Here is a 15,607-nt window from a genome sequence, read left to right as displayed (position 1 = left end):
TGTTAGATTATAACCTCATAAAGGAACTAGCGTGTATACTATCATCTCTGTCCAAAGGAACTAAACTCTAAAGGCACTGAAATTTTGCCTCATTTACAGCCTGAAGTTGTGGTAATTATAAAATCATGCTGTGTGCTTGTCATAATGTCCATTGTTGTTCATGTCTGACAAGTGCCACAGATACAAAGAGAATTTCCAAAAGCGTAATAAACAAAGGCAAACTAACAGGAGCCACGTAAAAGAAATGTCTTAAAGACGATCCAGTGCCAATCCAATGCAGTAAGACAGTAACTGTAGCGACTGCAGCAACACATCCGATTTGTTTAAAGACATTACAGCATCTGAAGAAAACAAAATCCACAAAAACATCATCAAAACATGCTCTCAGCGAGAACATTAAGACACGACACAGATGACTCAATTTTCTAGTGCATTGTGCCAAAAATGTGTTTGCCTGCTCCCGTGTGTGTCTGTGCATATGTACTGAGCACAGATTTGTAGAGAGGATGAATCCAGGCTGGGCAACGTCCTCATCTGACGGCAAGTGTGAGCCAATTATTCATACGGGAGGTAGAAGGCAGTGGTCAGTGTAAATCTGCAGAGAATGTGATGATGTGGATAATGCAACGATCTGACCCGAACTGGAAATTGGCAGCTCTGTCCAGACCTTTCCCAAAATAACTGGGTAAATGTCATGATGACGGCACTGCCTTGCGCTGCTGTGATTTGGGTTTTTTTTTCCCAGAGGATACCGAGGTGATGTCTCTCATTAAAGATGAGAGGGCGATGAGAGTGTAGTGATAGATCAAAAAGCTCAGAAGGTTAAAGAGAAGACTTTTAAATCTTGTTTAATATGAGCAATGGAGAGTGTTTCATCGATACAGATCAGGGCTGAAAGCAATGGTGCAAAGTATGATTCCAATTTTGAGGTACTTGTCCTTTTATATCATCTCATATCACTACTCCGCTCTATCTCAGAGTGACACATTGGTTTTATATATTTCAGTAAAAGGCAAAGATGAATGAAAGGTCAGAATAAAAAAACAGATATAGTTATAGACATTTGTGTAGTTCTAGCACAGTCATTATCATTCATTTCTTTTACTGGAAGTCAAGGGAAAGAAGCACCTCTGATGAAAAGATCAGGCATTGATTTGCACAGTGGATATACAGGAGTTTAACAAATCTTTCACCAGAAGTAAGACTTTTAATGGGTGGTCACACTTGGTTTCCTCTCCTAGTTCCCCCTCAGATTGCTTCAAAGCCCCGAGACCAGATTGCCACCCAAGGGAGGAGCATCACCTTTCAGTGCGGCACTACAGGAAACCCTCCACCTGCCATCTTCTGGCAGAAAGAGGGCAGCCAGGTAAGAAGCTGGAGCTGGAGCAGGGAACAAGACGTCCTCTAACTCAAGAGCATTGTGGCGATGGAGACATGAGTGAAATTCATGTTTACAAATCACCACGAGTGCAGCTGAATAAATTTGCTCTTGTCTAAGAAGCGGGACGTTGTTATTTATGTGGTTAGGTTTTTGTTCTAACCCTTAGTAATCCTGTAGCATATCAATAAGCTGAGTTTCACACCTCTTTGTTTTAAAGGCGAGAATGACTCACCGCAACATGAGCAGGCTTTGTTTAATCTAATCAGACTTTTTCTGACACTTCTTTTTTTTGGGGGGGGTTGCCCACACTCTTCAGGACGAAACAGGCGAGAAGCGAACAAGAGAGAGCAGCACATTTGCATTTGGCTCCGAGAGATGAGTACAGACAAAGTGTTGGATGGCTGTTGCGGTGAAGCGTTGGCGAGAAATGTTTCTCCTGCTTGCGACCACAGTGTAAGAGAATAGCGACAGGAAGAGGCAGAGGGATGAAGAAGCAGGAGAGAAGATAGAGAGGAGGGTGGCAGGAAGTACACCAGGTGTGGAAACTGCTTCTTCGTGGCGAACCCGCAGGGGGCAAACACTGTCCTCCTTCCACATTGTACCCAACTATAAATACCCAGTTGCTCAACAGCAGCTGAGATCACTGAGTAAGAGAAGCTGCTTCAAATGTTTTCAGAAGCAAACAGGAAGTTCGGCTACAGACTTAGGAATCAGCTTCAGTCTGCAGAATGGTCGGAGCATGGTTTGGTTGTTTTGTAGAGCCTTTTCCTGTATTTGGGGGATTATCTGTGGCCTTATAACATGGGTCCCTCCAAGACTAAGCCTCTTAGTAGAATGAAATGGATGACTGAATGGATTGATTTGCATCCCTACCCCCTTGTTCACATCCATCTCACTTACAGAAAAACACGGGGCCGCTATTTAAATGCCTGTTGGTGGGCATCATTCCTGAAAACATCAAAACAACCCATCTCTACTAGTTTAGATCGTCGTTGGCAGTGTCTGTGTGCTGGTCCCAACGCAATCTGAACAGCTGCAGAGGTTTAGTCATAAAGTATAGGAGAGAGTGAAACTTCAACACAGTAGCTGCAGTAGCTCATAGTGGCACTCGTAGGTAATTAGGAGCCATCATAATCTAGACACTATTATCTGTTCAAAAGAGTTTGAGTGAGTCCTTTCAATAGCTGTTCTACAGTTGTAGCTTTTAATTAGTGATGAGGAAACTTCCCCTCCCTGGCTGTTTCGATACATATGCTGTTCCTGCATATTTACACGCCTCTATCGATGAAGTTTCTATTTCTATTGTAAACCGATATATCTGATGGGAACGTGATGGTGTGCAAGATGACCATGAATTATAAATATATCATAATTCCAGGATTATTGACACCTCTGATTTCAGTTTTGACCCGACATGTGACAGATTCCTTCTGCTGTGTGTGTTTAGATGTTATTGTTCCCTGGTCAGCCGCCTTCACAGTCTGGCCGTTACTCTGTCTCCATGAGTGGAGAACTGACCATCACTGACGTCCACCCCGAGGATTCTGGCTTTTATATCTGCCAGGCCATCAGTGTAGCAGGAAGTGTGTTGACCAAGGCACTGCTGGAGGTGGAGGGAGGTACGTCTACACACTCACGTGTCCACACAGTCACGTTCCAACCTGGGAGAAAATGTATTCTTTATTATTTATACCATCAGCTAATGAAGTGCAAACATTAATTACTCACTAGGTGCAATAAAGCTCATGAAAAAAGAACACAGTTAGAGGCCCCATGTTGGGTGAACAATGAGTTTTTGGCTTCATTTTCTTCCTCGGGGAGCTTGTAAGAACACGATTTAATCTTATATTTTCCTCTTTATGCAGCCCATGTTTTGCCTACTAAGCATCTAAAGTATTTTCCCCCTTTTTAGATGTTTTCTCTGCCTTTCTCCACTGTATAGCTAATGAGAAGAGTGATGAATCCCTAAACATAATACCCTGCTTTCTTTCCCTTCTACCTCGTAGGCCCTCCAGGTCGTGTCCCGCCGATCATTCGCCAGGGCCCCGCCAATCAAACCGTATCTCAGGCTGCAACAGCACAGCTGCACTGCCGTGTAATCGGAGGTCCTTCAGTCAAGATTTCGTGGGAGAAGGATGGAGAAAAAGTCCAGGGAAATAAGCCTCGACTGACCTTGATGGAGAATGGCACCTTGCAGATCACAGACATAAAGGTGTGTGTTTGCATTAAGTAGGTGTCATTTATTGGAAAGGCTATGGAAAGGATGGCTTTTGAAAGGTGTTTGCTCCATAACAGAATGAAATATAGACAGTATGACTGCAACGATTTGTGTAAACATTACCATACGATCTCTGACCTCCTTTCACTTTCACTCCAACTCACGTGGCAGCGTTTTTTTTTTTTTTTCTCAGTTTCATTAAACATTCCGCTTTCGTTCGTAAAATTAAGGTGAGACTTAGTTTCAAAGACCAATCTCTCTAAGGCAATGCCTATCTCTCCAGTGCAATTATGTGGTCATGCAGTGTGTAATTGTAATGTTAATGAAGGTGCTTGTTTGTAAATGCTAATGTGTTCTGCTTTGATGAAAGAGCAGTCAGCGGCCCCTTTGTGCTACAACCCCACCTGGAGGTCAGTCAATACTTGCAGGACGGAGTAAAAAGTAGCATCATTTTCCTTAATTGACTTGCCATAGATGATAAATCATCTTACTGGCAATTAAATCTCCTGGCTGGATTGTGCTTATTCATTTCCACTCTCATCCTGTTTCTCAGTAGTGGTACTCAGCAAACTTGGGGCATTAAGGTTTGGTCCAGTGCACCAGTGAGGCGGGGGAAATCTGCCATGCCAATGTGCTCAATGGAACAGAAGACATGCATTAGTGTGGCATCGAGGGGATGACGGGCAAGAAAAAAAGAGCAGAAACAGAGATGACGAGCAAAGGACTAAAAATATTTACTCTGCTGATGCCCCTACCCACTATCAATATTTTAGCAGTATTTGGAGTAATCTAAGGAAGTTCACCTGCCCACATGCTGCGCTGTCTGTCAGCCAGAGGTCAACACTGCGGTGGATGATCTCATATGGTCTGATGATAGTTCCAGCAGACTGGCTCTCATCCAGGGCAGGGCTGGAGTGAACGCAGAGTGTGTCAGCGAAGCATGAAGGCGAATACAGTTCATAGTGTAAACAGAAGGGCAGGTAGAGTGTGGTATAAGAGTGTGGTACAAGAGTGCGTCTCTTGCTGCAGCTGGTGACATAAAATGCATTATGTAGGGATTGGATGGATATCATTTCAATCAGACAGCTGTAGTCTATAGGTGCAAATCCTTTAGTTAAAGCTGCTATAATCAGCATTTTATATTAAAGGGGAACCAAATGTCTCCTGTACTTGTGTGAAATGTGTCACTGGCTGTAACAGATCCACAGAGAAATATAACCTTACTCTGCACTTCCCTCCATCTCTACTGAGCCTTTTGGTGTCTTTCAGCTCATTGTTATGCTTTTATGGCCCACACTGTTACTGTTGTGCTTCACTGTTGAAAAGCAAAATTATGATCCTCATTTCACCTTCATTTTAGCTTCAGTTTTGTCTCTATCGGTGAGACAGGAGACCACCTTGAGATGACAGGCAGCTGTCCCCTGTCCCCCTGTAGATCTGCACCTGGCAGCTCAACTTAGCATTCAAAAATATATCTATCTCCATAGTGTGGAGTAAATTACACAGTTCTTTCTGTAATTAGTACCAAATTACATGGTGCTTTTCATAAAATGTTGTAATATAATGTAATTTAATACTAGTATAATATAGATCTGTAACATTTTTGTATGAGAGTTATTGGGAAATCTGATAATTCCTTAAATTAAAAAAATGTCAAATTTGACTTTTTATACCTCTGGGTTTTTTAATGAATGAAATCATAAAGTGCTGCATGTAAAATCAAAATCTGTCAGGTAACTAGTATTTTTAGCTGTCAAATAAATGTAGTGGAGCAGAAGTAACATAACAATACCTCAAAAAGACCAAATGAAAATCTTAAACAGTAAGTAGAAACAGGATTTTGCTGTCGACCTTCTGGCTCTATTCATCTTTCAAGTCGTCTAAAAGGAGCCAAAACATCGTTCAAAAATTAAAAACTGCTTGCAGCATTTGTTCTGTCAGCTTTTTGTCCTGATGTCTGTCTAAAATGTTGACTGCTGTTTAACAGGACGTGGACTCTGGGATGTACACGTGTGTGGCATCCAGTGCCACAGGGGAGTCGAGCTGGAGTGGGATGTTGACCGTCAAAGGTAGTCACACTGAAACTTTCCACACTGTGTCTATTTGTTGCACTCAGTCTGTCACTCTGACTTTACACATCTGTGTGCACGAAACCACACACTCTGCCCGTGGTGTTCTTCATCAGAGCACAGTGCACAGTCAATGCAGATCAGACTCAATGTATTGTTTGCATGTAATGGTGTCTTTGCCCGCTTTCTGTAACAGAGGATGGAGTTTCTTCAGTGTCCAGAGTTTCTGAGTTCATCCAGCTTCCAGGACCGCCCCAGAAACCCATAGTGACAGAAGTGACCAAAAACACCGTCACCCTCACCTGGCAGTCCAACCCTCATGAAGGCGGGGCTGCTGTCACCTCGTACATTATTGAAGCTTTCAGGTACGCAGTGGTACACATTTTAAATGCTGAAGTTGAAGACATATGTCCACTACAATTGTCAAGTATAATAATAATAGTAAAAATAATTGTATTAATGTGATTATAACTTGGAACAAAAGGTTGGAATGAGGTAACCACAAAACTGAATACATAATATGATGGGAGTAAAGATACACTAACACATATTAAAAAAGCTTGACAGCAGGTTTTGACATTTAAAAGCAAACCCACTTTTAGTATTTATCGAAACCACCATTGTAGGGTAACAGCATGTATACTGTATCTTACACCTTTCCTGCAGTGGAAATTCATTCACTCACTCGATCTCGTGAGTGCATCTTTCCTAAAGTTCCCAAATTTAGAGCACAGCTCGATAAAACCCTAATCTGAACATGCGTCAGCTTCAACCCTACGTCTAATCCTTTTACAGTTTTGTCCTTATCTCTTCTTTTTGGTTTATAACTTTGAGGTTGGTATTTTCCATTTTCTGTTACAAGAATTTATTCTGTGCACAATGTTCATCCTTTCTGTGTTACTGAATATTCCTTATCTGTTATCTGCACTGTGCAAGTGTCTGAATTTCTCAAAATGTTTTATGTTGTTTCTGCAGTCCTGCTAAGGCCAGGCAAACAGCTCTCATCACCCTGCATAAATGAATGTATAACTGAAACTGAATCATGCTACTTTGCCACCCTAATTTGACTTATGCCTATGATAGAAATCAACTTTTCCCCTCAGATAAAGGCCTCTCTCTCTTTGTAGAGATCTGCATTCATCCTGTTTTATGTAGCAGTGTTCTGACTATTTCTTAGCAATGAAGTCTTTTTTCATTTAGAGTCATTAGAGTCTGGAAATAACTCATGTGTGCCCGAGGGAGTGACACTTCTGTTAAGTGACGTGCTGAAGTGAAACTGTGCCACTCACTGCTTCAGTATTTAGCAGCGGCATCCCGATAAGAGCCGCAGCAGCTCTAACAGCCGACCGAGGGGCTTTAGCAAGACAGACAGTGAGTGAAAGAGGAGACAATTACTGCAGTGGTCAGCTCAGCAGCTCGGACATACCCTGGGGCAACGGGAGGGGAAGATGCCAAGCGAGTGGAGAGGGAGCTCAGTCATTACAGAAGCACAGAGAGGGTGCAGAACAAGTGTACAAATGTGAGCACACACAAAAGTCCAGTTAGGTCTGTGTGGACACAAAGCTCAGTGTGGCAGACTTGCATGCAGAGCTAATGATTAAGATCCACTCCCTGTAGCACGCTCCAGCAGCAGTAAATTCCTGTTCTCAGGCATCAGCACGGACAAAGAAAGAAATATGAAGCCATATGTTTCCATCTCACTATTGCGAGCCCTCACATTTAGCACATAGAGACACTTTCATTTTGCTTTTATATTCAAAATAGAGGATTTTTTTGTAAAAAGCAGCAATTGTGGATTCTACTTTAAACCAATCTGCAGAAGCACTTTTTACAGAAAGCAGAATTCACTCTATTTAAATGGCGAAAGTGTTTCTCCGGAGAACATTTGGTAAGAAAGGTTGCGGAGGAGGAAGCTCTGATGACAGCAAAACGCTGTGGCCTGCTTGTTGTAATTACTGCGCCATTTTCTCCTCCATGGACTTGAGAAAAATGTTAAATTGGGCCCATGCTGCTTGATAGTCCCTGTCTCTGTTCAGCATCACGCTCCCGTATCCTCACCGGACCCATTCAGAAGCTGCAGTAAAAAGAAGGGATAAAACTTGTCGTTGTTGTGTCTGGCAATGTGTGCTAGCTCCCTGCTTCCTGTCTTTATGCTAAGCTAAGTAGTTGCAGCATCGTAATTAGCGTTCAGTTAGCATGTTCGCTCGGGGCTTCTCACAGAATGAATCCAATAAGAAAGTAAACATTTATATAAATACATCATCTTTATAATAAGTCGTAGAGCTTAAACTGATTTGAAAATAAACAACCGTGATCTAATGTATGTACATATTAAAGGCACGCAGCAAGTTTCAACCATGGCTATTTTCTGTAAAGAACCAAAAACAAATCTTTTAGAAGCATTAACCCAACAAAGTCTACTAATATGCTCATTTGTTTTGTTATTATGGACTTAATTTAACGAGTTGAGTGAACTGTAAGAAATGAATTCATTTAACTCATAGCTTTAAGTGAAACACCTCTAGTCAGAAGGAGTTGAAAGGAGCTTGTAGTGTAGTTGACTAAGCCTTTTTCAGCAGTGCAGACATATATTTACTTCTAAAAGGTTTTTAGCAGGTCTCGCTCCTGTAACCAGTCAGATTATTTCACGTATTTCTGTTTGATTTGTAAAATCGACAGCATTGTCATTTGTTGTAATGCGGAGTGGGTGATGGAGGACAGGGTGCAGCTGAGAGGACTGATTTCAAGTCTCTACAGAAAACCTCATATTGTAGCTTATAACACAACACGTTTGCTTTAAGATCCCAACTAATGCTGAAATCATGAGTTGATGAATGTTGACTTTGTAAGAGCTTGTCCTCTTGTCCTCCTCCTCATTTTTCTGCCAAAACATAAGGAGATAGTCTAAAGACAGATCACCACATCAGAATAGTGATGATTTGAAACATTGAAAAACAAACAAACAAAAAAGGTCGCTCCCATAATCGTAGTCATATTGCATGCATTTTTATCTCATATGAAATATTCACATCTCTTGTTCTGACATTCCCTGAGTCACTTTCATCTGTCTGTGCTATCAGACTATCAGCAGTGGGAAAAGGGCTGTGATCAAGCCCATTAAATCACCTTGTTATCTCAAAATTACATGATAATGAAGCCAAGCTCTCAAGATAACAGGAGTGAAAATCATGTTCACACAGAGGACAGAACATTTGCCTACTAAAAACACCACTTTCTAGACAGCCTGTCTACCGACTGTGTGTTTAATTATTAGTGTTCTTTTAAAAGCAGCAAATACCCCTCTGATAAAAACCTTGACCTTCAAGTATGACACCATGATCTGACCTACCGCTAGTCCTTTATTCAAGACTATGTCATGATCAAATGTACTATGTGTTATCTCACAGTTACTACAAAACATGCTACAGAATGATGTCCTAAATGTTGTGAGATACTGAAATACTCATTTGACAAAATAGCACCTTTTTATCCCTGCAGCCAATCAGTGGGCAGCACCTGGCAAACAGTAGCAGACCATGTGAAGCAGGAGAGGCACACCGTTGTTGGCCTCTTCCCCAACACCGTTTATCTCTTTATTGTCCGAGCTGTCAACTCTTACGGCCTCAGTGACCCGAGCCCGATCTCAGAGCCCGTCAGGACGCAGGGTGAGTTACATACTCAAAACAGAGCTTTTTCTGTTAGAACTTTTGTATTATACCCAAGATTGAGTCCAATTACCCAACCTTGATTTCAGTTTCTATTTTAAATAAGAAATTAAGAGACACTCAGCGTAGTGCTGGGACAAAGATAATGTGCTACATGGTTTAGGAAAAGTGGCTTTGCATGCGGAGTCTCAAAACTAATTGCTTTCTCAGTGTGATCTTCTACTGCCCTGAGCAATATTCAAGTTCATCAAAAAGCGTTTTCCTTTTTCCGCTGATTAGCTGCTATTCAGCTTTATTTTTGCCCCAGACTGAACGAACGTCTTTGCGGTTTCAGATGGGAGTCCTACAGAACAGGGTGTGGACCACAGACAGGTGCAGAGAGAGCTGGGAGACGTGTCCGTCTACCTGCAGAAGCCTGTGGTTCTCTCTCCTTCCAGCGCCAAGATTTCTTGGACTGTGAGTTGAACACTTGGCTGATGAAAAGACCTACTTTTCAAAGTCATCTTGCAGTATGTGGAGGACACGCTAATCTCCAAATATTAACTTCAAAAACCCATCCAAACACAAACAGATTAACATGAGGGACAAACAGGCAATTCTGCCTTTGAATACTGTTGCAAATAAGAAACTATGTTGATGATTTTTGTGTGTATGTGTCTGGGCTTTTTGCAGGTTGCTCGTCATTCTCGGTATGTTCAGGGATACCGTATATTCTATCGGACTATTGGCAGCTCCTGGTTGGTTCAGGATGTTGAGGAAACCTCCGACCACAGTGTCATCTTAGTAGACCTGCACAGCAACACAGAGTATGAGGTCAAGATACGGCCTTTTTTCAATGAGTTGCAGGGACATGACAGCCTCATGGTTCTGCTGCGTACCCCCGAGGAGGGTAAGAAATACTTTAAAATATGCAATAAGCGAAATAACTAGGTATGTAGTTCACAACTGTACTAAGAGCAGCAACTACGGTGATGCTGAAGTTGAAAAGAGACATTTCAGAATGGATGAAGTTCAGGCTCAGTTCAGATGTAACACAGTAAACTAGTAGCTCCCTTATAACTCAACAATTAGCATTGTTAAATGCAGTAAAACAGAATCCAGGCAGTACCTGTTCACTTTGTCTACAGCTACTCCACCCTCATGTTCTGAATTATTTAGTAACATTTTTATCTCTGCCATGGAATTTGTTTGTAATTAAGAGACAAATGAAATTAATATTAAATAGAAATAAACCTCAAATAATATGCAATTAAGGGAATAAAAGTGGCTCGCTGTTCATTTTGCAGCTCTATAATTTCCAAATAATGATATCCTCTGCTAGGTAAAAGTGTTCTGTTGCTACTATGCACTTCAAATTAATTGATTTGCTAGTGCAATTGGAGTCTTTTAATCTATGTAGCAACAGCAAATCAGCAGAGAAAGCTTATAAATTTTATGAGCTGAATAACATTTACAATCATAATAATAATCATCATGACTGAATTTGTATTTTGCATTAAATTAAAGCTTCGTTCCAGTTTCCCTACAATGAATATCAACATCCAATCATTCTTTCTAGGGAACTTCTTAAAATGAAACTGATAAATAGAGCCTTGTCAAAAACAATGCTAGATCTAATATCTTTTTTTTTTCTATGCTGTGTCTCCAGTCCTAAGTGCTCCTCCACAGGCTGTATCGGTGGTGCAGCTCACCAACAGCTCCAGTATCAGTGTGTCCTGGGAGCCTCCGCCTCATAACATTCAGAGCGGGATCATTCGTGAGTACAAGGTGAGCCCACAGCACTCCTGTGTTTTATTCACCTAGATTTCTGTCTGCTTTTAAAACTGCCAATCTAAAGTGCAAAAAAAGAGTGCTTTTAATCTATGATGTTTGTGTTTTTCCACATGTATTTATATGTATATGAAAACCACTGACTTGTCCCTGTCAGCCGTTCGCTCTGTGAGAAAACACTAAGCTCTGATTATCTGTCTAATAGCATGAGCACAGCATTGATTACTAATCATCAGACTGCTATCCCTGACAATATTAAACACTGAAATAGAACCGGCAGCGATTTATTCTTCCCATCTGGATCTACATGTTGTACAGTACGTTAGAAGAAATCGACACACGTCTGGTCACGAAAATCCAGATTCTTTTGTATGTGGCTCCTCGTCCGCCGAAGGCAAGGTTCACACTTAATCCTCTTAAATATTCAATTTGTTGGGAACTACACCCATAGTACAAGCTTTGAAAGGCTTAAATGTGAAAAAAGAAATGTTGAATCAGTAGGTAGTTACTGTAGGATACGTTTTCATTACAGCTCATTGTTACTGTTAATTCACTGGAGATTATGCAGATTATACCAGAGGTGGAAATGAACTATTTGCTCAGAACTTGTATTAAAGCAATAAGGTACTTCGTATTTCATGCTCCTTTTTTCTTCTTCTATATCTTCTATTTTTAAAAAGATAATTACTCCTTAATGTTTACTTAATTAAATTTAAATTACTCAACTTACTTTGCTGACAAAGACATCAGATACAAATCTAAATAAAAGAATAGCTAAATAAATGTAAGTACCCATTACTATATGCACGTGTTCATTTATTTTGAAACATTTTGCATTTCATTTCTTTTAGTAAAATATATAATATTTATTTATTGCTTATTGCAGCTAATATTAGCAGATTTCACCAACAGGAGATGCAGTTGAATAACAGATTTATTTACTGAGCCAGCTGAGTGACGGTTACTGTTATAGCATTTAGCTTCATGCTGCATTGGTCACTATGTCGCTGTGGCCAAGTTAGCTTATAGACTTATAGACTTGATTTATTCATAAATGAAAATAATTTCATTAAGAAAATAAAACAAGATGTCATTTAAAACATGGTAAAATTACTTATTTAAAAATAGCTTTTAATTCTCTGAACTTCTTAGTACCACTAGTTGCTGTCCATCTTGTGTTATGTGCAGCATGTTACATTTTGACATGTCACACATGTAATTCAACCTTGTGGTGTTGCTAATTATTTCTTGCACTACAGGATTGTGCAGGACATAAATCCAACTTACGTAAACTTTCTTGAGAGTAAAGAGTTTGGAACATGACATGCCTAGAGCAAGATCAGGATTTGAAATCTGTTTTTTATTTCATTACATTTACATCCTTTTCTCTTTCATCTCGGTGCCTTTCTCCACTGTGTACTACCAGATAAAGCTTTAGTGGCAAAAAATAAAGCAGAGGTTTTTATCAGAGCCTTTCTTTTTAGAATAGCAGGTTGCATCTTATCAGCAGATGAGCTAGATAAATTAAATGTCTTTTCATGCTTTAAAATTCAAATATGAACCCTGCATGTCTGGTGTTGGTCAGGTCTGGTGTCTGGGCAGTGGCGTGGAGCAGGAGAACCAGATAAATCGAACAGTAGATGGATCAGTTCTGTCCATCCTGCTGACGGGTCTGCTGTCTGATGTCCGCTACTCTGTCACAGTGGCTGCTGTCACCAGCCTGGGCGTAGGCGCTGAAAGCCCGCCTGTCAGCCTGCTTCTCAGTGAGTCACTCCAAATGTTACAGCTACTATAGAAATATGGCAAGGTTCACTCTCAGTGGGCTGAGTTTACCACAGGTGAAATCTGTATGTGGAAGTCACCAGCATGGATCATCAGAGTGTAACGTAAAATGTGTTGGTCTGGGATTCACAATGAAGCTGAGAAACATGTTGAAACTATATTATCAATTAGTAGCAGGATATTCAGCCTCCGTTCTTCAAAGTAAAACATCTGTTACATAAGCATCAGGTTTTAGAGGCATTTGTGTTTTTTGAGATATTTCACTAATTATACTTGGTTGCTCTAGTTTGTCTGGCATTAGTTAGATTGATGCCACTTTGGCAACAGGTCAGCTTAACTTAGCATAAAGACCAGAAAGAGGAAGAAGAAGCTCGTTTCGGTTCAGTTTAAAGACAACAAAATCATCCAGCAAAAAATAATGCAGAAATAAGTTGTGGGTTTATGGGGAGGTTTTGTTCTGGTTAGTGACAGAGGGATGGGAGTGATATTGTCTCCATCTATGAATTTTTTAAATGCCAGACTGTTCCTTTAAACTGTGACTAGGTTGTTAATAACATAATGTAAACAGCACCAGCTCACTACAAACACTCCAACAGGTCTTCTACTCCTTTCACTATTAAGATTTGTTTTTTTTTTTAGCTGTAGCAATGGACAAAACATCTGTGAAGAAAGGCCGTAACCTCAGTATATCGGAGCAGATTACAGGCGTCATCCGCCAGCCGGCCTTCATCGCAGGACTCGGGGTAGCTGCGTGGTTGGTGCTGACGGGCTTCAGTGGTTGGCTGTACTGTCGCCACCGCAGGAGGAAGCAGCTGGGACACTATACCACATCCTTTGCATACACACCAGCAGGTAAGTGAGTCAAAAGTCCCAATTAAAAGTATTAACTGTCAAATTTAGATTGAGCTTGCTAAGGACTAGTGTAAGAAAGTAGAAACGTTTATTCTGACATGACTCTGGGTGATTTAAATTCTGACAGTTATTACTTCTTATCCATCTTTTATATGTTCGTTCAATAAAGAGGACATAAAAGAGGACTGCATTTGCTGTAGCACAAACCATTGGGTTTGGTTTTCAACAAATGACAGTGACCTCCTAATAGACCGCTGGGATCTATCTCTGCAGCAGTGATGAATGTTTTCAATTTTAGCTTGGATTTCGATAAGCAGTGCACATTCAGTTAATTGAAATGTATTTATCCCCACTGGGCAGTTTTTATGGCAGGAATAAAGGAAAGCAGTGAAAACACACTGAGTCAAGTATATGTTAACAGTTACCACTATGTACAGTGTATTTTAGAATATGCTCTTGGCACAAAGCTGTTTTTGATAGATTATATATAAATCCTCAATAGACAGCTCAAGGCCTTAAGAACAACATATGCAATTCGATTCTTGCATAAATATTTCACAATGACTATTGCTGCTGTGCTAATGACTAAAGATTATAGTAGTTCACATTCAACCAGAAGTCTGTTATAGTCCTGTTTTCTCATATGGTGCAAGAAAGAACCAGCTTCTCTGATTCATCAAATGACATCTGCATTTTTATGTACTGCAGGCATACTGTGCATGAATCTGTTTTATGCCTCTTTGTGTATGTAGGTCAACAGCGTATATTTATAAAGTATTGATTTAAATCTGTACCCTTAAACACTGTGTGGGATAAACTGTATAATTGAGTCCAAAATGTATCTACTTTCAAGTGCGTCTTTAGACAAAAGCTTTATCTTTTCGACTGTAAAATGAGATTTTAAACGGACTGTTTTTTCTTCTTCTTCTTCCAGTTGGCTTTGCTCACAGTGAAGGATCTGGAATCATTAACGGAGGGTAAACTGAAGCTCATAAGTTGACTCAGATAATAGTTGCTTCTGTGTATTCTATTTTAAAAATAGATCTCACCACCTCCCCTTCCAGGCCTGGCTTGCTGGGATCAAATATGGGTAACTACCCGTGGCTGGCCGACTCGTGGCCCACTACAAACCTCACTCATAACAGCAAAGAGTCCGTCAACTGCTGCTCGGGCAAAGTGGATTCGGACAGATATTACAACAGTAAGAGCTCTTTGACTTTGAACGTTTGGTGAAACAACAGTTTTAGGATACTTGTACTTGAGTAGATGATTGTTGCTGTTAGTGTAACACAGTCTTTTGCTGTTCAGCCGTTGGCATCATGAACTACCCAAACCAGTCGGAGAAGCACAGCATGGCGTCTAACGACAGTCCAATCTACAGCACCATCAACACGGCTGCTGAGGACGACCTGCTGGCGTACTACGACACCTACTCCAGCGCGTCCTACAACCAGGGTCCAGACCCATACAGCAGCAATCCAATCCTGTCAAACACTGGACTTGTGGGTTTGGAGCAGGATCTGGACCACTGGACCATCCAGTCTGGTCAGTCTGGGTCTGAATACGCCAAGCTACAGCATACCAAGAAGAGTAAGGGTGAGGATATGATCCATTTGATTTTAATAGCAGGGAGGAAACGTGATTATGACTCACCTGATGTAATACATCTAATTGCATTTCTTTTGTAATGGGGACTCTACCCAGGGAGCTATCGTGTCATGTAGTGTGAAGCATGAGTATTGTTACCATGGTTACTTGAACATAAGTTGATTTAATTATTTAAAACAAAAACTGTCTCCGAGAATAAACATGTTGCAGCGCAATAGTTGCACCAGTGTTAAACATATGCTTCACTGTATATGTACAGTAC

The 15,607-nt window shown here is 40.7% G+C and overlaps 1 protein-coding gene across 1 annotated transcript in view; it reads left to right on the top strand.

Annotated features, from left to right (window-relative positions):
• zgc:77784 (Ig1_Robo domain-containing protein) overlaps positions 1–15,607 on the top strand; it is a 44,243-nt gene that overhangs the window by 24,090 nt on the left and 4,546 nt on the right. The window contains exons 7-20 of the mRNA XM_026363820.1: positions 1,242–1,366; positions 2,829–3,000; positions 3,388–3,593; positions 5,587–5,668; positions 5,865–6,033; positions 9,167–9,333; positions 9,668–9,789; positions 10,006–10,222; positions 10,982–11,100; positions 12,689–12,866; positions 13,525–13,737; positions 14,672–14,714; positions 14,802–14,938; positions 15,046–15,333. Of these exons, the coding sequence (XP_026219605.1) occupies positions 1,242–1,366; positions 2,829–3,000; positions 3,388–3,593; positions 5,587–5,668; positions 5,865–6,033; positions 9,167–9,333; positions 9,668–9,789; positions 10,006–10,222; positions 10,982–11,100; positions 12,689–12,866; positions 13,525–13,737; positions 14,672–14,714; positions 14,802–14,938; positions 15,046–15,333 (2,238 nt within the window). The remainder of the gene's footprint in view (positions 1–1,241; positions 1,367–2,828; positions 3,001–3,387; positions 3,594–5,586; positions 5,669–5,864; positions 6,034–9,166; positions 9,334–9,667; positions 9,790–10,005; positions 10,223–10,981; positions 11,101–12,688; positions 12,867–13,524; positions 13,738–14,671; positions 14,715–14,801; positions 14,939–15,045; positions 15,334–15,607) is intronic.

This window comes from Anabas testudineus, chromosome 13 (genome assembly GCF_900324465.2).
Source record: "Anabas testudineus chromosome 13, fAnaTes1.2, whole genome shotgun sequence".
Classification (NCBI taxonomy): Eukaryota; Metazoa; Chordata; class Actinopteri; order Anabantiformes; family Anabantidae; genus Anabas; species Anabas testudineus.
This window is presented reverse-complemented; position numbering and strand designations above follow the sequence as displayed.